The sequence below is a fragment of the Kogia breviceps genome, chromosome 4 (genome assembly GCF_026419965.1).
Source record: "Kogia breviceps isolate mKogBre1 chromosome 4, mKogBre1 haplotype 1, whole genome shotgun sequence".
In the NCBI taxonomy this organism is placed as follows: domain Eukaryota; kingdom Metazoa; phylum Chordata; class Mammalia; order Artiodactyla; family Physeteridae; genus Kogia; species Kogia breviceps.
The window spans coordinates 163,540,253-163,566,630 of NC_081313.1; the positions used below are offsets into that span (position 1 = coordinate 163,540,253).

General features: G+C 37.4%; 1 protein-coding gene across 6 annotated transcripts in view; it reads left to right on the forward strand.

Annotated features, from left to right (window-relative positions):
• The window catches only part of TENM2 (teneurin transmembrane protein 2), a 3,844,234-nt gene that overhangs the window by 3,103,211 nt on the left and 714,645 nt on the right, over positions 1 to 26,378 (forward strand). For 2 of the 6 annotated variants that reach the window (XM_067032283.1, XM_067032288.1), the window contains exon 1: positions 298 to 641. The exons of the other annotated variants lie outside the window; for them this stretch is intronic. In XM_067032283.1, coding sequence (XP_066888384.1) covers positions 596 to 641 — 46 coding nt within the window. In that variant the 5' untranslated portion in view covers positions 298 to 595. Of the gene's footprint in view, positions 1 to 297; positions 642 to 26,378 lie in introns of those variants that run through there. 6 annotated transcript variants of the gene reach the window in all.

Sequence of the window (26,378 nt, forward strand, 5' to 3'; positions counted from 1 at the left end):
ATAAAAACAGAAGCTGCCAGACACTGCACTGTGGCTTTATTCTCAGAATCGTTTGCCTGAAACCCGCTCTATCTTTTCCCCATGTTCTCTCTCCATCTCTCTCTCCCTCTCCCTCTCTCCCTCTCCCTCTCTCCCTCTCTCCTCGCCGTCCTTCCCTCGCTCATTGTTCTCTCTTTCCTCCTGCCTTTGATGCATATACGTTGTCACATTCCATTGACTCTTCCCTCTTCTCTGTTCTTACACTCAAGCCTAGCGATGCTTTCGCCAGGCAGCGGCAGCCTCTCCTGCGAGTTTTAGTCATGTGTGCAGCTCAGTTTGATCGAGCGTTCCTTCTCTGCCTTTGCACTCTTACAAAAGATTAAAAGGTGGCGTCACATTGCTCCCCTGTTCCTTCCCGCAGGAGGGACTTAAAAGGGACAACAAAAACTAATCACTTTCAATAAGCATTTTCTTGCTGGGGAAAAGAAAAGAAAAGAAAAAAAAAAGAAGAAGAAGAAGAAGAAGGGAAAGAAAGAAAGGGGGGGAGAAAAGGCAGGGGGTGGATTTAGCGGTGTAATTTGAGACCGGTGGTGCGGATTGGGAAGAGCTAGTGGAGATGCTGCACGCTGCTAACAAGGGAAGGAAGCCTTCAGCTGAGACAGGTAAGAGCGCCCATCGGAGGGTTTGACCGAGTGGCTTAGTTAAATCTCTATTTTCACCGTTTTGTAATTGAGAAAGGCATCCACAGCAGAAGCTGATTTTCAGTCGACTTCCTTTTGTTTCACATAGAAAGTACCTGTATTAATTTTGATGAATTAGAGCATGCAGCAAATTCAGTTGAAAATAGATTTGTATAGCAAATGCATTTAAACTGAATGATTTCTCCTCTATTTTTCAGGGGAGAGATGAGAAAGATGATTTTGATCAGAATAGCACTTTGCATTATGTGAAATTCTAAATAGCTAATGGGGAAAAAAATAATAATAATTCAATTGATCTTGTTTTTGAACTCCGGGACTTAAACCCTGGGAGACAGCTGGGATTTGAAATGTTTCTTCTAACTGAACTTCTGCTGCGTTATAATAATTTTTCACCGGAGGTTTAGGCAAGGGTAGAGTTTAAGTCGAGTTGCTGGGCTGTGTTTGGCTTGGATCTTGTGGGTGAAGCGCTGCTTCTATCTCCTTAACCTGAGTCAGGTTGATGCTTCATAAATGGAGATTGTGTTGCCCCAAATGAAATATGAAGTTAAAACATCAGGTTAGGGCATGTGTTAGAAAAAGGATCCAGTAAATAATTAGGATAACTGAATTATGACAGTTTGAAATGGGAGTTAACTCTGGAGGTGCTGTTTGATCAGCCGTCCTGGATTTTAAGCGGCTCAGTAATAAAGGGGACTAATTATCATCCTCAAGTCGGAACTTTGCATTAGGACCCTAAATATAGAATACATGCGGACTTCTACTGTAGGTGGCTTTCGGGAATCTGTCCCTTTTGTGCGCTATGAATGAGAGTTGTGAATTATATTTGATGGCATTTCTCCTTTAAAGAGCTTTGGGATGAAGCTTAAAAGGCTCACATCTATTTTAACGTTGAACAAACACCAAATGCAATACACTGTAGTCTCCCGGCACCTGATTTTTGTTGCTGCTGCTGTTGTTTTAAAGTTGTGATCATTTGTTTTGAACCTCAGTCTTCATTGATTTTTATGTTCCTTGCCTCTGCTGCTGAAATTTATTGCTGGCGTGAATGAACTGAGATTTGAGAATGCAAAAAGAAAAAATTTTAATTAGCCAGAGTTTTGACTTAAGGATAATGACATCCAAATGGTATCCAGATTTTTACCTAGGTTGTTACCTAAAATGTTTGAATTAATATTTAGATGATTTTTTGGAAGGTTGGGAAAATCAGAATATTAAAAGTATAAAATTCTGTTAAAAAAATTGCTTCTCCAGAATGAAATATAGAAAGGTGACTTTAATGCCTCCACAGGGTTTGGTCCTAGAAAGAATTGCTAGACTGTGGCATGGTTGAGTTCAGCACTATGCCTGAGAAGATATTTTATATATTTATTTGGTGATAAGATGATTTTCTCACCAAGTTTCCAAGCAACTTGCCCCTCAGTTCCTTACCCTGACATGTCTCGTGTTTGCCAGACCATCTAATGGCATCTTGTGGTCGCAACCTGTGAATCCAATTTTATGGGGACATCAGGAGCTGCTGAATGTTGGGGAGTGGAGACCAAACCGACTATAGGTCTCATCACACTTCATCATCTAGAGATAATCTCCAGCAGAAGTTCTCTGGAAAGCCCCTCATACAGGTGTGGGGAAACTTAATTTTTCCATCATGGTTAAAAGAGTGGGGAAAGATGTGGATAAGGGAAAAAGGAACTGCTAGGCTGTTTGATGTAATCATGCTGGTGGTAGCATAGTGAGTTTTTAAAATCATATCACATGTCGCTTTCTTTTTTTTTTTTTTCAACTTAGGAAACTTTGCAGAATCTTGAAGTGGCTCTTCTCAAATTCAATCCCTGTTTCTACATAGCTTTCTCTGATAAAACCTTTTCTTTGACTCTTGCTTTAGCTAACCATTGAGTGTTTCAGTGCCGCTGCTGATAATAATGATTACATCTTAAATAAGTGACAAGTGTTGAGAAGATGGACAGGGAGAAATATGTTGTCTGCATCATATATGCATTTTAATTTTATTTATGAAAATGACTACTTCGTGGTGAGGAGATGATAAATTTGAAGTTGTAGCTTGGCTGTTTGTATCACTGAACCACTGTCCTCCTCCTGGAGAACTAAATGGAACTAAAGCAGGCAGAAATAAATCAGTTGTAAACTGGTTGGTAGTTCAGCGTGCACTTTTTAAGCAGATGGTAACCACAACTATCCTTTTACTCAAACTATCTGATTAATATAAATAGCATTTTTCTGACTTTTCCAGTAGATGTTGCTGGAGAGCAAAGAAAAGATCTTTTTTTTTTTTTATAGGCAATAAAAGCAATGTGATAGACTGAGAAAAGCCAACGAGCAAGATCCTTCTCCCCAAACTCTGCTGATAGCATTCTGCATAATTTGCTAATTAATGAATTATATTGAATCGTTACCTTTTATGATGTTCTATAGAAAGCGATTAAAATTTGAGCTAGATTTTTAAATTATGAGATTGTTCTCTTTAGACCCTATATATAATGCCTGTTTGCTGTTTTCCGTTTTTAAAAAATCAAGTTAACTGCGCATTACTATTCAGAACATTTCATCCCTGAATGCTAAAACCCTTTAACATGCAAATATGATGTCAGAGGAAGAACTGAAATAGAATACCCCGAGAAGAGTAATGATCAAACGCATTATAAAAATATGCACCAGTTGCCAACATGTAATAAAATATTAAGAAATTAAAAGCATGCAACCTCTAAAGTAATAGAATTTCATTGCTCTGAGACTGTTTTCCCACCGAATATTAAGTGCTTAATAGATCTCTCTGTTAAAAAACAATTGAAAACCTACATGGTTTGTCACGGAAGTTATTATGTGATTTTGAAAAATTAGTCCAATAGGATTTTCCTCTGACTAGGAAATATAATTAACATTGGCTATTAAGTGCCAGATTTCCGAAGCAAGAGCCACAAGGCTTGATGGAGAAACTGGGACTGCAGAGAGCAAGCCTCAGCGCTAGACGCTGAGGGCACCCACGCTGGAACTATTCTGCTGGTAATCACTCTGATAAAATGACAAAGACAACCCAGAGGAGCCCGGGATTCTAGTACCCAGACACAAACTGATGCAATTTCAGATAACCAATGACCTCTATCTATGAGAGTATTTATTTTTGGAAATGATCAATTAACCGATTTCAATTGTGAAAGAGAAGTGTATACAATTTTTCCAATGCAAAGGGGGCCTTGGCTATTACAAAAGCACATTCAGGCAAGACAAGTGTACACCCTATGTGGTAGAGCGTTCCGTTTTTCTTACCTTAAACAGTCCATGCTGTTTTCTGGTGCATTTTTCTTTTGCATTGAAGCCTTTCTTTATCAGTTTTCATTCCTGAGGTGTGAAATGCTCCATAGGTTGTTTTTGATTTAACACCCATTCATTTCTCTTTTATGGGAGGAAAAAGCTTACATTTAGAAGGCATGAGTATCATCTACTCATATTTTGAAATTAGCACTCTAAGTCCACTGGGGTAAGGTTGTTTCAATTTTTTTTTTTTTTTTTTTTGCTTTGATTCATATACATGTTTTGTGTTTGACCCATAGTGATTATTTTTTTCTCTCTGTCTTTAAATAAGAAAAGCTTTACAATTTGGCGGGAGAAGTTGGTTTCTTTCTCTGGTTGATTTGCGCTTCGCTTTAGGTGTTCTCTGTTTTTCATTAATAGCTATCAAGCACTGACGATACTCAAAGCACCGTGAGTTAAATGTGCCAAAAAACGTCTGTCCTGATAGCAAAAAATGCCTGTCCTCTCAGTGAGAACCTTAGGAAAACAGAAAATGTCGACCAGACCTGAAGAATTACCTAGTGGGTTAAAATGTGCTGGTTAGTCCTGACTCTTTCCCTAGGAGAGCAAAGAAGGAAAGGTCACTGCAGGTGGAGGGGATCCTGAGGATGGTCGCCTTTGAATCCGGAGTAAAAGGCGAAAACGCAAAGTAATCCGGACGAGCAAAGTCAGAGGGGTCCTATGGGCAGTAACACCAAAATGAATGACCAACGGCACTACGATTGAGAGCCTTGAATGGCAGGTATTCAATAGCCACTGGAAAGATGTGATCTGGCAGCTTCTAAAGGAGTTTTGTTTGTGTGGGAGTCAGTGGAATAATGGGTCCATAGCATGCCACTTGCCCATAGATAGTGATGCTAAAATGCCTATTTAGGGTCCATCTGTTCTCTCATTAAATTGTGGCCCTAAGGAGCTATCGTTACTCGTGGAATATTGCTTTATCTTCTAGGGTTATTGTTGAAAAAACAGCGAGAACCCCTAGTCTTGAGGCGTGAAACCAGTGAATAATCTACTGCATTAGCCTAGATATAAGTGGTAAGGTTGAGAAACACTGTTGAGGGGAGGGAGAATGACTAGGAGAAACACCTTCCTATTGTAATTATTGCAATCTCTTGTATGTACTGTAGATGTCATGGCCTCATTTGGCAGGGATTTTGTGTATATGCTTTTGTTTTCATAGGAAAAACATTCACCATTTGTCGGAGATGAGACCTGTAATTTAGCAGGTGTGGTATTCTCTCCATACTATTTGGATGTAATCAATTAGTGTTAGGCTCATCTCTGGTTTCCTGACATCGATTAGACTGGGTTTTTATGATCTTTAAGGTTTAATCTCTCTGAAAAGGTATATACTTTCTTTACGGGAATTAATTGCCTCCCTGAACTGACTGTATGTCAGTTATTTTCTATAAACCTTGACTAACTTAACTTGAACTGGGAGATGCCTAGAATGTTTGACCGAAGCTCAGTTGTGGAGACTCCTCTAATCATTTAATGGAAGTTTATATGTTAACATATAAGATGTTTTCTTTCATCTGGTAGACTTCCTAATGAGAAGGAGCAAAAATAATTATTAGCATAATTAAGTGGAGTGCCACCCTTTTCCTCAGAAACTGATTTAACCAGCCTATTCCCGTAGACGGGGTGACCAGCGTCACCTCAGAACCAAGCTGTAGATGAATGCTTTGCCTTGTCCTCCAAGTACTTTAATCTAATTTGTTCCATTTACTTTTCCAAGCTTTTCATCTTCCCACCATTTTAATACCATCAGCGATGGGGGCTACCCATGACATTCAAACTTGACATTATCAAACACAAAAGGCATCACTCAGACACTTGACTGCATTACAATGCAAGGGAAAAAAATAGATTCCCAAAGGCTTAGAAATTATTGTTTCATACCTTGAATGTAGGTGGATGTTTTTTTTTTTTTTCTGTTTCCTTCAGTCTGCCTCATTTGACTGTTTTGCTTCTGTGTGTTTGCAGAGTACTGAAAACCTGGAAAAACTAGCGCTCACCAATCTATAACGTACACATCTCTGTGTTCATTGGAGGGATGTGTATTCATACAATGGAAATTTACAACTCTGTTATTATCTGTTATTTGCTAGTCACCAACCGCTACTTGATACAGGACCAAAGCTGAGCCTTGCACTGGAGCTGTCTTTTCACTGTTGCCATCAGTTCTTCTGGCAGTCAGTTAGCTGTGGCCAGACCTTCTTCCTGACTCACACATGTGTGGTCATTGAAGTAACTCCATCATTGCTGGGTAGACCAGAAATCTATTGAATCCATAGCAGTCCTTTGTTTGTTTACCCATGAAATCTGTGTGTGTGTGTGTGTGTGTGTTGGGATGGTGGGAGGGATTCTTAAAGTTAATATAAATTTATTTGTACCTCCCTTTGCTTGCTATCATGAACCTTCTATTCAAAGACAATTTACCCCCATATGTAAGACAACATTTGTGAGCTGAACAGATAGTATTATCAGATTGTGGTGAATTGCTTCAGTGGTATTACCTCATGCATAGAGATCGGGTGTGCTGTAGAGCTCTGTAAAACAGTCAGCTACATGGTATCCTACAGGTTTAATATACTTCTGTAGCCTTGTACTTGGGAAGGATTTCTGTAATTGGAGACAATCTAGCTAAGAGAACTTTTTAAACCATTGGAAGCCAAAATACAGAGTTTTGAAAAATGTGACTTTTTAGGCTTGAAACAGAGTGGATTACAAATTTCTCTGAACTGGACAGAATCATTATTGCGCATATAGTGCAGCCTTGATTATCCAGGTTCGAATTTCCAGCATAGAGATCATTCAGATTTCTTCTCTGACTTTCCTGTCTTCTCTCTCACGACCTGACATGTATAGTTTCCTCTAATCACTGGCACCTCTGCTAAGGGTTATGGAAAGGCATATTTGAACAGCAAAATCCAAACCTGTGAATTTTCCTTCAGGAAGAGCTAACTATGTAAAAAGTCTAAGAGGTAGGTTTTTGAAACTAAAATTGACTGCCTAAATTTCCATTTGGGGGAACCCCTCTTTCTATTTACAGATGGTGGTTTACTATAGCTGTTAAGATGCCAATATTTTAGCCACACGTTTAAGAGGCAAAAAGTAAATCCACTAGTCTGAACCATGCCAAGAAACTGGTTTCATTGCTCTGGCTTATATCATGTCCCTGCCCTACCACCCAACCAACTACAGTGTTGAATTAACTGGTGGGATAGCGTGCCTAGCTGGCATTTTTTAAGACCATTGAGATCAAGCAAGTATACCTTGAGCAGGTTATCAGGGTTCTGATAAGCATATTTCTTTAGTATTAAGTACAAAAGTGGATTACTGGTGCCCAAACCCCACTTAGTTAATCTCCAATACCAGTCCTATCTCATTTCCATTATCAGTGACTGCCAGTCAACCCTTGATAAATTATTTACATTTAGAATTTGACCCCTGGAGGTCGTCAAAGTCCCAAATGACTTTAAAGACTTGAAAATCTCTTAGATCCCAGAATTACATTGAAATGGTGAAAGGACTGGAAGGGTAGCTGGCTTTTCCAGAGAGGTTGTAATCACAGAATAGGCATGAACGTTACCAGCCACCTTCCAAGTTTGCAGAACAGGGTGCAGGATTCCATCTAGTGGATATTGCTACTGAATCAGAATTTGATTTCCCTCCTTTTCTTATACGTTAGTTGTGGCTTTGGACATTTTCAAAATCTTGTGGTCATACCTGCCACGTTGTAACAATGTCTTGTCAAATAATGCACTCTTCTCTCTTACTACCCTTATTGGACAAACATGTCTATAATTGGTTGCACTTTTGAGGTGCATAATCAAACTTCAGGAGGTGTTTCTATTTCTAAACATATTATGTAATATAATGTAACTAACAAAATATATAATATGTAATACAAACAGATATACTAAAGGGCAAAAAATGTTATTACTCTTGACACTAAAAATAGTTTTTTATCATTAGAATTGAGGTTATTAGAAAGAAATGTACTCGAAGTTTTTAAATGTTGAGGTGTAGCTGATGATGTAGTATAGTGACCGATAGTTTTCAATCCATAGTGTAAAAGAAAATTTAAACAGTACTATAGCAGACAAAACTGAAAATGGAGAACCTTGATCATGAGTTATATGTATGTAGGAGATGCCTCTTGTCATTTATATGTGTGTGCAGATTTATACACATGTATATACACATATATACATACATACATACATACATGGTTACTCTATGTATGTGCATATTTTTATCTATATCTCCATCTCTGCATCTGTATCTGTATTGATATTTGTACCTGTATCTATAGTCAGAGTTAGAGAGAGAGGGAGTGAATGGGCATATTCCTAGTAAGATAAAATGTGGTTGTATTCCTGGTAAGATATCATATTTCTTTCCGGCTGACATGATTAATTTCCCACAATCTGACATGCAGTGTGCTAGGTACCAGATGAACCAGACATAACTGTTAAGGAGTTCATGATCTAGTCCTGAATTAGAAATTATTTTAATGTTGAATGTTTCACTCATGGATATATTTAATAGTTGGAAACGTTGCGAGAAAAAATTCAAGGATTACAAAGCCATCAGAGCCCTCAGTAGGTAGTTCTAAATTTAATATGCTTTGCCTGGTCAGGAGGAGGATTGGAAAAGGAACACGGCAAGCGTGATTGTGGGGAAGAAGAGCCTCACATAAAGTGATCTGGTCTCAACTAAAAATAAATCTGGCTTTATGGAAAAGCCAGGCCAACGAGACTAAATTCTCTGTTACCCGTTACTGCTGGCAAGTCACGAACGAAACATAGGATCCATTTGTCTGGTGTTCACTTTTCTATGAGTTCTGTATAAGCGAGAACGCAGGGAAAGTGCCATCAACATGCTTAGTATTAAATGTGTACACATAAGGTCTTGTTTGAAAATATATGCAAACAATGTGTGCATATTTTTCTAAAATGAAATGGGCTTATGCAGTGAGGATTCCTTTTTCTCAATCTGTGGCATTTATGATGTATGTTTCATGTGTTTATAACCACATATCATATGTAATTTATATACACACACACATATAGTCTCTAGAGGTCAGTAGAATATAAGAAATGGGCAGACATTCACATCTAGATGAGACCTAGAGATTCTGAAGGCCATTTTTCAAATGATAAAATGATGATAGTCGACTAATGACATTAGGAACTAAAATCATTAATCAGTGTTAACAAAAATATCATGTCATTCTTGTTCCTGAAATGAATCTAATCTATTTATTTTAAGCAAATTTCATATAGATGAACATTTACATGGCAAGAACCTTGACAGACACCCAAGCTGTAATTACTTTATGATGGTTTATTATAAGACTGTGATTCTCTAGAATATTTTTTGAAGATATTTTTAATGTTAACAGAACAAAATAGTAAATTGTTTTTAAACACCTGACTGTTACATTCAAAACACTACTTCTATTTTAGCTGCCAATTCAGTCTCCTCCACTCTTAGAAATGAACAATTTGATGATTTACATGTTGCAATTCTAATAGTTTTTATGAATTAAATGTCCCTGATGTTGGGAAATATCTTAGAAAGTTGTGATTTATTTTATATATAAAGCTAAAATCGTTGACAGTTCAGCAAGTTACCACACAGTTGAGCACGTCGATCAGATTTTTCTCTAGAAAAGTCATGCGCAAGAAAGTGTAGAGAATGATGGCAGGTAGCTATGAACTAGTTGACAGTGGAGTTGCTGGCGCCTCTTACACTCCATCCCATGCCGGAGAAAACAGTGTGGCAGAACTTCCGGTTTCATCTGGATTTGAGAAGGAATGATTATCACCTGAGTTGAAATTGCCTGCCATGGCTTAGACCTTAGTATGTCTTGCACGTGTGAATGAAGATCACTCACACTTGGAACTAAGCTGTTGATGACCTATTCCCATGTGTGTTCACTTACACCATAGCAGATTGCATTCTTATCTCAGTTTCCTCCATGATAAACCCTAATCCAGGGGTTGCAAACACAAATGCCTAGAGGGGAATATTCAGAAATAAGACAATAGGAGCTGATGGGGGATGGTAAAGAGCCATTTCAAATTTAAACACACACATTCACACCAAACCTATGCTAAATGAAACCAAACAGAAACCTATAAGCATTTTTAAAGAGTGATCACATGAAGCACTTAATAGAAATTTAGGCTTAGAGGGGCTTCAGTCATCACCAAGAGATCCCCAATAGGTATTTGATAAATATTGATAGATTACTTCCAATAGGTAATCTAGTCCTTACTTAGCTGCTAAATTATTAAATGAGGAAGGTACGATGTATTTCCTATCCTCAAGGAGTTTGCAGGGTAGTTGGATGCCTCCAGGGCATCCCCTCCCTTGCCTCTGTGCCCCATGTCTGCTCTCTCAAGCTTTTGCATTCTCTGTTCCATCTCCACAGAATTCCTTGCAGCTTTCATAACTGTGCCTTTGCAAATGCTCATCCTTCCTGTCTTCTGCTAACAAGCCAGCTTGCCCCTGGCTGATGCCTATTCATCTTTTAGGTCTCAGGTTAAATGTTGCTTCCTCCCAGAAGTTTTCCTGGACTATCCCTCCCTAAGCCTAAATTCTGAGCTCCCACTCTGTAACCCTATAACAATGTACTTACCTTATTGTAACACTGTTTACCATTTATAGAACTCCCAGTCTAGCTGTACATATCTGCATAATCTATTAAGCTCAGTGAAGGCATGAACCATGTGATCAAGCTTGTTCATGGTATATGGTGAAGCCTAGTAAAATATCTGGCAGCATAAAGTTTAGTTAACCAGTAACTCTTGCATAAATGTTTAAATACATAAATAATCACAATGCATTGATAAATTAAAAAGAAGTTATCACATCTTCAGGAAACTGGGAAGGATCGACAACCTTGTTTGAACTCAAGTCTTATTCAAGGACAGGTTCAAAGTGGTCCCAAGCGTTACCTTTTTTCTGCCTCTCCTTATCGGCCTTGAAATAGTCAAGGTCCCTAAGTATCAGAACAGAACCATCCTCTTAGCTGAAGGGGGGTGTACACTTTAAAGTTGTGGTTTTCGCGCTAGTCTCTGATCAGATTACTTATCAGAGACAGTAGTCTTGTCCTGGTGAAACCCTAAAAGCAGTGACTCCCTCTATCCACTCTAGTGATTGGTTTAAATATGGAGCCTTGGCTATCAGAACTACTGAAAAAGATCTTGCAGAATAAGTAAATATTGACTTGTTTTTAGTTGGGTCTAGGGACCTCACTTTATGTGAGGATCTTCTTCCTCCAAATCATCCTTCCCTGCTATCTTTTCCCACTCGTCTCCTTATATGTTGCAATGAGGTCTTTGAGTTCTCTGATTTGGTAAGATGGAGCTCTCTCTCCTTACTTGCACGTGAAAGTCCCTAATAGGTGCCAGTCTTCCTTTTAACACCCTGAGACTTATGTTTGCATCCCAAACAGATTCCCACTCTATCATTCTCTACAGAGGGACGCATTTAAGTGACTGGGTAGTTTTTAGTGTCAGAGCCCCCAATTCACTTCTATCTGGTTTTTAGTTGGTTATGTTAGTTAAGCCATACCCTCAAAGTAGAAACTTATTCTCATAGTACCCTGAAAAATGGTTAAGAATGGATTTGGAATTAAAGAGTGGACAACTTTAACCTTTCATGATTTTTAACTCAGCTGCATTCCAGGTATTATTTTAATTTGCAAATGTGTGATGAGTTTGGCGAGACGTATGAGTAATGTGGTAGAAAGAGCATTCAGATATGGTATCTTCTCCTTATTGTTATTATTTTAAATTGCCTTCTTCTGCCTTTATCGTCTAGTCCTGTGCTCACTGTCATTTATTTTTATTGTTGTCCAAAGGAGGTAGTATATATTTTATAAACAGTATAAAATGAGATTTTTCTCCATATATTTATATGATTAAGACAGCTTTGGAACTGTATTATTATTCAGAAAGAATAATGAGAAAGTTTTAGGAAGAACTAAAGCACATGTGATACAGCATGGAAGCTGATGGGGAAGCTGGCTATTATTCTACACTTTGGTAATATTTGCTATCTATTTTCAGGGATTTTCTTTTTTAGTATTGTGTCAGGAGAGTTAAAAAGAGGGACATGTGGAGATTAATCCTAAATCCTCTTCTTCCTCTCTGGTAAAAATTTAAGAACTCATCCATCAAAATATTTTCCTAAATATTCATTATCTTTCTGTATTACACAAAAGCATAAATAACCTTACAGCCATCCTAGAAGTTCTTTAGATAACAATTTAATACAAATGTTAAACAACTAATAAAATAATTATTCTAATTTATACTAATAAACGTTAAAAGGCTGGTTAGTTTACTGTCCCCCTGACAACATGCACATGCATATTAAATGATTTGAGTTCACTACTGTAACTTCTATCTCTTTTAATTTTTTACCTATACCTTCTTAGCCCAGTTTTTGCTTCCGTGAGGATCATGTTGGCATGTCCATTTCTGTCTCACTCTCCTGTTTCTTCTCCAGAGTGTCCTATTAAATTCACTCAGATATCTTTTGTAGACACTCTTAATACCAAAAATAGTTTATATTTTTTCCGGAATAAAAAAAAGAACGTTTTTAGAAAAACAGTAATTCTTTGTAAAGTGGAATGTACTTTCCATGAGAAAATATATTCCATTTGGAAAGAATTAGAACCACCTCAAACCAATCACAGTATCCCTCATTTCCAAAGCATTCTAGAATGAGAAATAACAATCAATATTGGAGTAAATATATATATATATATATATTTCAATTTAGTTAGATGATTTTACTTCACAAAAATACATGCAATTATAAAAAATAGATCATTGACTTTTAACTTGGGTTTATTTTGCAGTTTTGTAAGTGCTTGTGGATTTGTTAACGTTAAATTGGTAATTGTTGATCTCTGAGGAGGGGTGTAGCATCTTCAGTCTGAGCTTATTACTGTGTAAAATATGGATTGCCTTTACCCTAATGGCCTCTGAATCCTATTACCATCCCATTAGAGAGTGTGGGATTTTAGTAATTCTGTTGTTGTTTCCAGTGGGCAGTGCATATAATGGGGAAGGGCAGGGGTTAATGCAATTCATCTCTTTTAATACTTGTAACTCTGAGTCCCTTATCACGCACTGTGGTTTCATTGGAGTCCCCTCCCCCGCCCCCCACTCCGCTTCTTTCTGTTATCTTTAAGGCCCAATATCTTTCTATATGGCTTTCCTAACCAGAAGAGTTTGGAGAAGGGAGTTTTTGGTGATTCGTCAGTTCAAACAGAATTTTAGCTATTAGCTTTTCATAAACTGAAGATAAATAAGGTGGTGCGTCAGCTTGTGTGAAACAGGCTGCGGCCCAGAAAGGTTTTCAGTGACTGTCATTGTGCCAAGAATAGTATTGAAATAGCTCTTCAATCAAGATCATTTATAAGGCCTTTTGGAAGGAGAAGCATGAGACAAGCGGGTCGGATCAATGCCCACTAGTGTTCTGGGTATAATGTTTCCATGTGTTGGCGGAGACAGCTGTGTCCTGGGTCCTAACAGTGCTAGAGAGAGGAATTGGGAAAGATTTCAAAGTGAAAGAAATTAGATTCCTTTAAAGAGAAGTTTCCGAGTAATGGTTAATTCCCTCTCTATCAGCTGTGCTCAGTAGACATGTCTGATTACGTACCCCTGGTTTTATTCATGAAATTTGTTTTTAGCTAATACAGCTTTTTTTCAGAATAAATACGAACATCAGATTACTTCTCGGTATGTCAAAACAAATTAGTTTCCCACAGTGATGCACTGAAAGGTGTAACTATTTTCCCTTTTTATATGTCAGAAAGCATTACAGGGGCTGGGAAATTCCCACGTTTTCCCTCCTTAGCCCAGGAGCCTGGTGGTTTGCAAAGGTCTGGTTTAATGCAGAAGCATGGTCACCTAGAGCTCCAGCACCCCCCTCTGCTGCCATTAATGAGAATCGCATGCTGAGATCCTAAGAGGCATCTGAGCGCAGAAAAAGGCAGGGAATGGCAGGAGGTGATCAAACCATTTCAATCTGTTGAAAGTGAGTGATATTCCCAGGGCTTATTGTTCACCTTCCCAGAGAATTAAGTTTCCATATGTTTCATCATAAATGGAATGAGTGTGCAACATTATTGCAACATGACAATGTCTGCTGGATGATGCAGTAGAAAACTGGTGTTTGGGGGCAAATTTCTTCTTGTCTTCATGTTCTAAATATAGTAGTTTCCCACCTGGTTATAGCTACTAGTCTAAGCCTGGTGATGATGTTTAGATATGGTGCCTTGGTATGTAGTAGTTTGCATGTTTTTGTGAATATTCGTGCACTGAGTTCTTCCTTAATTTGAGATATCACTTCTCATATTTCTAGACAGACTGTGATATTATTTCTTTCCATCAATTGCATGTGTTGAGTGAAATTTATTTTAGAAGGTAATTGTGTAGCCACAGGTATAGTTTTTGTTCCAGTGAATTGATATGAGTAAGCATTGTTAAAAGATATTATTTCCTTTTGTTACTTAGTTACAGATTACCTTTTCAAAACACTTTTGTTCCCACAATCACTTGGGAAGCTCAAACAAACAAAAATGAAATAAAATAAAATCTACTACAGGTACCTACTGATATTAGTGTCTTTAAAAAGCGATACACCTGAGACCATTTGCTGAAAATTACTAAGCCCCTGTAAGAGACAGTATAACCTATGTAGAATTTCTTACAGTTTTGCAAAGGACAGTATGGGGGATCCTGGTTATTCAACAGTTGGAGTGTGGATTTCTGTTTTGCATTTATGTTTGGGTCCCATTTAATTCATCTCGTCTCTTTGTTCTTGAAACTTTCCTTCAGATATGCCGATCTGCCAAGAAACATAAAAATCAGATGACATGAATGACGTGAATGTTTCTCTTGATGAGAGAAAGATGTATCATCTTTTCTATCTTCATAAAGCCACAAACTTTTCAGTTGTCTCTCTCAGTGTTCCCTGAATGCACAGTATATACGTTATTTAACATTTGTTAAATATCAGCAAATCAGTAATGAAATTTGACTCTCTGTTAAGACTATGTAGTTTGGTTCTTAAGAAAAAAACCCAGGAAAACGAGTATCAGCATACAAAAATAAATGTGAATTATTGTGAGGGAGAGACAGGAATACTGAATACCACATTTTATACCATATTCCATTCTATGTTTTCTTGGCTACACACTGTCCAATACGTTTATGATAGCAATGAAAATCAGCACATTTATTTAAATACGTATTTTCTAACTATACAAGTAGAATGGTCCGTGCATGAAGTTCAGAAAATTCATGAAAAGGTAAACATAATAAAAATCACCCGTAATCTCACCCAAATCTATTTTTAAACGTACTTAAGCAAATGAATATTTTAAGAATCAAGATTTTGTTTCATGCAATCATTGTTATACTGTGGGAATTCCCTCATGTATTAAGTAGCGCTCAAAAACGTTATGTTAATATTCTACCAGAGTATATGCCTTAAAAATATACCATGACTTAAAAAGTAACTTTCACTAATTTTGTGATTATAAAAATCTAATTATATGCTTGTTATAAAATACTTTGGAAAAATATACAAGTGAAAAATGGTTTTACATTTTGAAATGCTACTATAAAAAGATAAATACTGATAATAGTTTGGTCTATCATTTTGATCATTTTGCCTATATAATAAGTAATCATAATTATTATGTTTAAAATTTGTTATTTCTATTGAGATTATACACTTGATCTTTTAATTTATTCACTTTCCACTGAATTTTCTGCGTAATTTCATCTTTCTAAAAACAAACTCAGATTTCTTTCTTTATAACTACCCTTAATATTTTTAGGGTATGATAAACTTCTGCTTGTCATTTTCATTGCTAATATTTTACCTCAGTAGTTTTTTTATTTTGGTTTTTCACATGAAGCTATTTAAACTCTTCACGTAGTAAAGCTTTCTAATATTTTAGCTAACTTGAATTGCTTCTCACCTTTAAAAGAATCCACATTATAAGGTCCAATAAATATGTACTATTTTCTCCTAGTAATTAAAAACGTGTTAATAACATTAAACATTTTAGTCCATTTAGAAATTTATGTGTGTGTCAGAGAAGGATCTATTTCTCCCTCAAAGTTAATTATTAGAATTTTCACCTGTAGTCTGTATGAAATATCTTGTGCAGTAGAGTCTATTTCAGGGCCTTCTACTCTGTAAAATATACTTGTGTGTGTGTATTTATATATATATAGTGGTTTTTTTGCACTGTTAGTCCACTGATTTGTCATACTAAATTTATAGTAATAGAGGAAGGCTTTCTTCCTTGTTTTTCTTTGGTTCAGAATGTCATTCTTATTCATTTTCCCTAATAAGTTGAATAGAATCACGATATTAAAAACTTTAAGCATACATTGATATACATTAAATTCAGTTTGATGAAATCTCAACCAGATTTATTCAATTGTATGCATATATAGAACAGTAGGGAAATGTTAACCATCTTCAACGGTATTTTTGTCTTTAATTTGAGGTTTTTATAAATGGTAGTTACTTTTTTCCCTCTTTTCTCCAACAAAATATTTCTACCCTTTTGAATATGTGGGTTTGGTGTTTTGACTTATTACTCTGTCATTTGTCTTCATCAGGCAATTTTTTTTGAATTTCATAAAAAATCCCTTATGCATTTGCGTACGACGATGCAAGAAATTTCTCCCACGTTACTTCCTTTTCTTCTTAGAAAGCAATGTATGTCCGTTAAAAAGTGCTCATTATATTAGTCTATCAAGTGCCCAGTTAACATTTTCTGAACCATAGCTGCACAAAATAAAATGCTGATTTAACATTGTTGGTCTTTATCCATTTGTGTGTCAACATTAAATGCACAAAGCAGTCTGAACAGTTCTGATTGCTCTAGCTTCCCAAGGGTAGAATTTTCTAAGATATAATCCATAGAAAGTCAGTCCAATATGAAACTCTGCAAAGAAAGTGTTCCCTTAGTGGAATAAGTTTGAGAAATAATTCATATAATAGCCTTTTATTGGCACTTCATAATAACTATTATCATATTAAAAGCTCTGGGAAGGTTGACAATAAAAACTTCTCTCATCTCTTTGAACCCAACTTCTCCCAGATTTAATCAATAAAATGAACATTTGCTGGTTTTTTTGGAGGAGGGGCAATTATTTGGTTTGATGGTTTGTGTTTTGTTATGGGATAAATGTAATACTTATCATTCAACCAACAAACATACTGAGTATTCAAATGGCATTATTCCAATCAATTTCAATTTCTAGTGAGTCTTGTTTCTTTTAGGTGTGGAATGAAAGATAGTTCTACTCAGATCTTTAAAGGCAGATCTCGAAGCATTTCATTCACTGACCATTTACTTAATGGTTAGTAACAGTGCGGTTGCAGTAGGCCATGTTATACCATCATCATACACAGAAGCTGTATGCTCCTTTGCAAATAAATTAAGCTTTTCGCAGATCAATTTTTTTCTGTAAAATGGGGACAGCATCACTGCAGGAGGTTACGAGCAGCAGCAATGATGCATATAAAGTCCTTAATACAATTTCTACACAGAGAAGCCACTTATAAAATTACAGGTGGCATTACACTTAATAATCATTTACAAGAAAAATGAATAGGACATATTCCCTGTTCTCAAACGCCCTAACAGTTGGTGCAATAAGAAGTAACAATGTCCTAATGCTTTGCAAATGACATGTATTTTAATGGTACACTGTTGAGAGGGTGACTATGCAAGGAAGAGAAAGAACAGACAAATGCAGTGAGGGAGCTGAAATCAAGTGATACAGAGGTTCTCAGTGGGTGGTTATTCCACGTTCCAGTATATGCCAGTCCAGAATGAGGATTTTACCCAGGTTGAGTATGGGAGGCTGTCACAAGTTCCTTAGCTCCAAGTGCTTGCTGAGTTGGGCTTCTTCTCTGGTAACCGTTTTATGGAATGTGGTTTTTATTTTTTTATTTTTTATTTATTTATTTTTTTGCGGTACGCGGCCCTCTCACTGCTGTGGCGTCTCCCGTTGCGGAGCACAGGCTCCGGACGCGCAGGCTCAGCGGCCATGGCTCACGGGCCCAGCAGCTCCGCGGCATGTGGGATCCTCCCGGACCGGGGCACGAACCCGTGTCCCCTGCATCGGCAGGTGGATTCCCAACCATTGCGCCACCAGGGAAGCCCTGGAATGTGATTTTAAAAGCATCCCAAAGTTGTGAGTGCCTTTGTGGCCTGTTGACCTCTGATTCATCAATGGGTAAACATCCTTCCATTGTTACTGGAGCACCATTTTAACCTCCTGGAAGTGAAGCCCCAGCTCAGCAAGAACAAGGTGGCAATATTGGTAAACCCCTTTATTACTTTAAGTCTAGACTACCGTAATTCTCCACTTGAGGATCTTCTAAACTGTGCTATTTATAGGATGCAGCTTAAGAGTATAAGGCAGCCCCGATCCTTACTGGCATTTTGTCACATCAGCATAATTAGAACCATCAATTCAGTCCTCCTATCAGTTACCCATAAAATAAATATTACATTGATTTTGAAGTTGTTTTACTCACACAAATGGTACCTCAGAGATGTGGTTTCATTCTGCCTGTCTCATGGATTTTTTTCTTTCACCAAACCCTGGTCACTTCTAAAGACTTAAATTTGGAAGTTTTTGATATGTTCCAGGAGCTTGAGATGAGTATATTTAAAGTTATGTTGGCAAGCTTTAGCTTTTATTATATTTTTTAAAGATAAATTCTTTATTACTTCAGGAAAATATCTGTTCTTTATAGATTGGAAAAACATAAATTTCCTTTTTTGTGTTTTTTTCTGTCATAATCATAATGTTCAATATTATGGAGAAAATATGGGCTCAGATATTTTTCTACACATATACTATAAAATGGTTAATAAAATGAAATTTATATCACACATGATTTAGTAAGCTACTTTTTAAATTGATGTTACTGTAGTCTTTTTCTTTACTTTAAAAACTTTATTTTAATAACTATAATTTTTCATTTTATAAAATGTGTGAATTTTTCATTTAACAATTATTCCTTATATAAATATTTATCAAGTGTTCACTCTTTACATGGCCCTGCCCTAGTTTCTGAAGGAATGCAGTAATAGATAAAACAGACACAGCCCATGTCCCTATGGAAATAATCCTCTATTGGCAGAGATTGGAGCTCCTTTCATTTTGGAGCTATTATAAAAAAGATGATTTGGGGTCTCAATTGAATCACTCAGGAATATTTGATCTGGCACTCTCTTTCCATTCATGCTACACGGTTTTTTGTTTTTTGTTTTTTAAAGGGGATGGCAAAGCTTTCCACGTTCTGTCATCTTTTGTAGAAATTCTTCTAGTCATGGACCTCTAACTTGATCATCTTCTTACGGACATAAATTCTTCCTGTCTGTTTGGGCTCTTTGAAATAAGACTTTCTTTGAACTGCGTTAGTGGTTATAAGCCCCAGGCTCTTTGCCAAATCCCATTTAGCCATAAGCCTCACCCAAAACTATGGGACTCTGGTCACTGTTCATTTCTTTAGGCTTCTGTCTATCTGTGAAGAGAAGTTGGGAATTAAGACTTAAATTAAAACTATAGGGCTTCCCTGGTGGCGCAGTGGTTGAGAGTCTGCTTGCCGATGCAGGGGACACGGGTTCGTGCCCCGGTCCGGGAGGATCCCACGTGCCGCGGAGCGGCTGGGCCCGTGAGCCATGGCCGCTGAGCCTGCGGGTCCGGAGCCTGTGCTCTGCAACGGGAGAGGCCACAACAGTGAGAGGCCCGCGTACCACAAGCAAAACAAAACAAAACAAACAAACAAAAAAACTATAAATGCTTATTCCTCATCTTCACTCTAAGATTTCTAGATTTGCCTTTAGATGATAACATATACATTGTATCCTTTGAGTCTATCCATCCAGTTTGTAAGAACACTCCTGAAATTGGAAAGAATGTCCCCAGTCACAGCTATTTCTTTTAGAGTTTTGAGATAAACCACTATTGTAGATCTTTGCATTACTGGTCACAAGCATTTCTGGAATGGGTCCCTGGTCCCAGTACAGCAGGAATGCTTGCTACTTTCTTCTCTCTCACCTCAGCAAAATAGGCATGTTGGCAACATCATGTTAGTCATATCATGCTGATGTCATTGGGTGACAATCACATGTAGATTTCGAGATGACTGGGATACATTTCTTTGCTGAACTGTGACTTTTCTCTTGCATATCTAGACTTTCATGTACATTCCTTAAGTTACACATTCTCTGCCTGTTAGAAAGGAATATTGCATGAAACAATGATAAAATATGCAGTATTTAAGAAGAACTTAAATTCTTTAAATCTGCTAGTAGATTAGAAATCTGGCTTGAAGCATCCACTGCTAAAATTAAACTGTATTAAGATCAGCTCGTACAATGCCAGGTGCCAACTTTCTGTTTCCTTCTGTCTTTAGCCAGCCAGTATAGAAGTTGTATTTCTCATTGATGATAACATACGACTTTGCTCCTAAATGCACTATGTGAAATGCGAATTTGAGAAAGCACATGGTTTTTATTTTAATCTTTAAAATATGTAATCTATAAAAATATAATGCTTAATCTAACCAACATGGGAGTGTAGTAGCTAAACATGGTTCTTGAAATCCTAGTTGTTACAAATAAGTCTCTCTCGTAGATATTAGAAATCAGCTACCATCAAGATAATAATCAACTTAGAAATAGTGTTTGCATCCAGCTTTCCTTCTATACAGATATGTAATTTTTGTGTGTTCTGTTTAACATAAAAGAAGATGTTTTCATTAATTAGAAATAACATGTTTAAAGCCTAGACTAAAAATTTAATGCTCTTAAAATAATTGCAATTTCGTGGCATGCTTCAGTATTTATTTTTATAGGGTCAAAGACTCAGAGAGTGGAGAGCGAGAGAATTGTGTACTTCAGCCTCCTTTCATATGGAAAGAACTAACCCCAAGCAGTGATTTTCTGTCTTCGATCATATGTTGATAGATGGCTGAAAAGAAAATCTGATCAGTTCACCAATGTCACACTATTTTTGACACACCAAAGTCCTTGCAATTTTACTTACACATACAGATTAGGAAGTGAAAGACTGGCTCTGGCAGTTTGAAAAGTATTATGTTTGTTCTGACCCCAGCTCAAATGAAAATAGAATGATTCCAAAACTTGGAATGGTCATAAAACTGAAATTACTCATTTGAAACTGCCAGGACCGATCAGTGTAAAATCAAGAAGTTCTTTTAAGTTCTTCATTTGGAGAACATCAATTTCAAGGATTTAAGATAATCGTCTCACCTTATTATCAGAAAATCTCCCTTTACATGGGCAGCTACTGTCTCTCAAGATAGCCCCTCACTTATTAAGAAGGGAAAGAAAAGACAAGGTACTGGGAGAATAAGCTATCAAAAGAAAAATTAGTGAAAATGAATCAAAAGACTTTAAGCAATAAAATTAGGTTTCTCCTACTCACTTAGAATCACAGATATTCTAAGGCACCAAGAAATACGTAGCCCAAAGCTGACTTTTGAAATATGGGGAAACTGAGGCTCCAAGAATGGAAGTGACTTACACAGAAAATTAGGAGTAGGGAATTGATGAGAATTGACTCTGGTTTTTGTTCCTGGTCAAGATTTATGACATGAAATCTAATATCACCAACATTCACAGTAAATAGACCCATTCTGCAACAAAAGGTTAATTTTCAAACCAGTTACTTTTTCAAAAACTACTAGCCCTCAAGCAGGTGTGAAATATTTCTTGTATTACTGTTCTCATTAAGGAGAATACACCGAGAACCATTTGGATTTCCTCAGTTGTTTAGTATTCCTTTAGCAATTTCAGACTTATTTGTGTCTGAGGGAGGAAGCCTCTTCTATCGAAACATGACATATAAACTAACGGCTGGTTTTGACATTGAACTTCAGGTCTAGGATTGGTAGGAGTGTTTGCACTTAATGTTTGTAATGTACAAATAGATCCTTGTGTAAACCCTCAGCAAGAACAGCCTTGTGTAAACCCTTCTCCGCCATCTCTCCCCTCCCTCCAAAACATAAAGGAGGAAAAACTCCATCACAGACACTAAGCTTGGGGATTATTGGAAAGACAGAATGACTATTTGGTTTAAGTGTAATTTCAGTGTGTAAATGTTCACAGCTACCTAAGGAGTGAACAGAAGGCAAAACCTCCCTACCCTTATTTAGGTTTCCCCTTGTGATTTGAATTCTCCCCCTTGAATTCCCTTTGAATTCTACCTTGTCCAGTGACCCCTGTTGTTTTCTAGTGTGATAGCAAGTTGTATGCTAGATGGCTTAACAACTACTGGGGTTGATGGAGGCGTAGCAACACTAATTTAATGCTAATTATGTGCTAAACCGTTGACTGTCCTTTCAAGTAAACCTAAATGACAAAAGTAAGTAGCATCCCTATTTTGCAGATGAGAAAATGGAGGCGCTAAAAGTCTTGGTAGTTCCTTGTATGCTAACACATATATATGGAATCTAAAAAAAAGAAAAAAATGCTCCTGAAGAACCTAGGGGCAGGACAGGAAGAAAGACGCAGACATAGAGAATGGACTTGAGGACACGGGGAGGGGGAAGGGTAAGCTGGGACACAGTGAGAGAGTGGCACGGACATATATACACTACCAAACGTAAAATAGATAGCTAGTGGGAAGCAGCCGCATGGCACAGGGAGATCAGCTTGGTGCTTTGTGACCACCTAGAGGGGTGAGATAGGGAGGGTCCACTTCTCAGCTCCCACCCTCTCAGAGTTATGAGGGTTTCTTCTGTCTGAAGTAGTAAGACTGGGGCAAGTGTTGCTGGGACATTAAATGCACATTTGAAATGTCCCTTGGAATGTCCTAGGAATGGTTCACTTAAACAGAACAGATAAAACCGGAATTTGACACCATAGGGGAGGGGAAGCAGGTGAGAGAAATAATAGTATTATATTCCTTCTAATGTATACAATACTCATACGTTATTATATTAAAATTAACATTTATTTTTATACTTATTTTAATATTATAATGCTATAGTATTATTTTTAAGATTATACATGGTTTCAGTATTTCTATAATATTCTCTACAAATCTCTCCCAGCTTACCATATTTTTTGTAGTTACACGCATACACACACACACACACACACACACACACACACACACTGCTCCCACTCTGCTGTTTACTTGCTACTCTGTGCTTGTCACTCCTAGTTCTTCAGTGCCCAGCATATTCTGAATAAGCAGGAAATGTTGACTAAAAGAATGAATGAACAAACCTACAAATGACAGGAGGCACTGAGATTACTTACACCCACATGCCATGAGATTCGATGCATTAACCCCTCTTGCAGTCAGAGAGCTTGCTTCATGAGAGATCCGTCAAGCATGAAGGAGTGAAGTAAAACTGGCACATGGATATAGGATGTAGGCTACTGTCTGTTAACTTTCCATTTTTACTTTACATACCAGGAGAGCAGATTGATATTGCATCTTAATTGTGTATATTAGCGGAAGGCATATGGTTACAACATTTTCCTATTTACCTTCTGTAACATGAAATTTGTTATTTTCTTCCCAAAATAAAGGATTGAAGGGAGAACGCCTGCTTTTTACACCAGTTCAATTTTCTCCCGTGCAAAAAGTCTCCTGAGATGTGTACCGAGTCAATGCCAAGATGATGCTGGCACCATTTTCTTATTGCCATGGTGATCTCCAGCTCTCCTGAAATCTCAAGGGAGACTGTGGTATTTTAAAAGCAACTTGAATTTTGGTAATTAAAAAAGCTGGAAGGAATCATCTTTCTACATTTTGCCAGCTTCGGTAAATATGGATACAAATGACGTCTAGAGAGGAAGGAGATGATTGCACTTTATTAGGTGGGTAACCCCGTGTTAGAAGATGAAAAGCCTCATGGAAGTTATGTATGGGGTATTTATGGCGATTCAGAACCCTACTGTGAATCTTAAAGTGTTCTCATCACAACCTTCCTACAAACAGCTATTCTCTTCCCCGGGGTCACTGGCATTTTAACAGAGAGTTGAAGGTATGATTGTCAGAGTATTTTAATGTTGGAAGTACTGTGTAATATATGTAAATGTTGGCAGTTATCAAAGTAAAGGGGAAAAAGTGACGCTCCTAAACTGGAAATTAAGTTAGACAAGCATAATTCAGACTCCAGGTTAATCACAGCCTCCTCCCGTCAGGAAAGTTCGTACATTAAGAGTTCTTTTGAACTTCATTTGAGCAACTGCGCTCTCCTAGAAAAGCCTCAAAAGATTAAAGGGTTTTGTTTCACTTCAGAAGACACTGGAAATTTTCTTAGGTATTCCTTTTGAGCTATAAAATGAACACTTGCAATAAATGAACACAGAAGCAAACATTAAAGGGCAAAACGTGTATAGGGGAGGAACCAGGGCTGGTGGAAGGAAAGCGACTTCTTGTATCTTTGGGTACAACTTCGTGTTTAGCGTCAGCTGGGAAAGTAATAGGCAGCTAAAGATAGGGCTTCGGGTCATTTTGTGTGTATCGTCCTATTAGGGCAGCAAATTGTCAAGGGCAAAGAAAGAGGAAGAGTGGAACAATGTTCTTCAATTAGGAACTTTACACAAATGCAGATTCCCAATTTGCAGGTGGGCATTTTAATTGATCTTGACAGCCACCTATGCCTAATGTTTCGCAGTTAAAAATAAATCATGTGGGCTTCCCTGGTGGCGCAGCGGTTGAGAATCCGCCTGCCGATGCAGGAGACACGGGTTCGTGCCCTGGTCCGGGAAGATCCCACATGCCGCGGAGCAACTAAGCCCGTGAGCCATGGCCGCTGAGCCTGCGCGTCCGGAGCCTGTGCTCCGCAATGGGAGAGGCCACAACAGTGAGAGGCCCGCATAACGCAAAAAAAAAAAAAAAAAAAAATCATGTAACTCTCAAGTGCTGCCCCTTGCATATAATTAAAATCTGATTGTATCTGAACATTATCAGCAGCTCGAAACTAAGAATTTTCTATGGATCTGTTTGATTCCATTGGGGAAAATACTGCCAGCAAGGAGTTTGGTGGCCTCCATGGCAAAACTTGGAGACCTGTTTTAAGAGCAGTGACTATGTTTGCTCGCAGTCTTCTTTAATGCCACTTTTAGCTGCTGTGACCTGAAATAGAAGTAGCCAGATGGTTTTGTGGGAGGTTTTTTTTTTTAATTATTATTGTTATTTGACTGTAAGTTGACTGCTTGTGTTTTGTGTTTAGCACAGAGATTTGGTGATTTTTAAAAAATTGTTCACTGTGTTTTGATTAGGGCAATGTCCTTATGATAGCTGACAGATGACTTGCTTAGTGTAAAAGCTCAGTGAGGTGATTGAGAATAGCATAAAGAGCTTCATTATTTTGTTTTCATTTACAGATACCTGGAATCCAGAAAACTAAAAAGTCCTCCCAAGGCTCTTTTATTGCACAAATATGTTAATGTTCAGTCTGAGCTAATAACTTTTTCCTTCTATATTCTCACGAGTGGTGTGTTCCTGTATTCAGTGTTTTAATCTATGCCTTTAACCAGATATTGGATTTTTTTACTTTTTTCTAGTAATATGTTCTTGAAATTAAAGATGGAGGTGGATTGGGGCAACACGTTAGAAAGTTTTTGTTAATAGAACAAGTGTTAAATGTTGTATGCTTGCTCTTTTTTATATAAGAAAGATTTTTTTCTTAATTTTTAAGCACAGTTTGAAAAAATACCTACACCATTTAAAAGAGAATTTCAGCATCCCCACTGTGCTGTAGTTTTTCTTTTCCTGAAAATAGATCCACAAATGTCATAAATTAGTCTACAGATTTTACCTTATTATGCTTCCTCCTTCAAAAAATATGCAGGAAAGTGATTATATGTGGTGTTCAACTCAAGGCTGATGAGTTGGTTGTAATTATCAAGGCAGACATAATGAGATGAAAACAACTCTTTCTCGAGGGCCTCCGAGGAGTTTTCAGTCACTATCATAACCCTGTCACGCTGGGTTAACTGTTTTCTGCCCAAGTAGATGTCAACACAATTAATTTCGCAGTTTCCTCAGCTGATATGGTTAGGGTTCATTTGCTCATCTAGGCAAGAAAATCCCCATATGTTAAGGGTGGAATTGATTTCTGGGTTCTTCATAGGCAGATGAAACAATGAGAAAAATAAACACTTCTCTGTGTTTATAAGTAACTAAATGACATTTTCTCTCTTTTTGTCCTCCGACATATAGTTGTTGTCATTATTTGCCATTGCCATTTGACATGTATTCCATCATTCAGTCACTCAGCAAATACTTATCAGGTGCCAGCATTGTGCAAGGCCTTTTG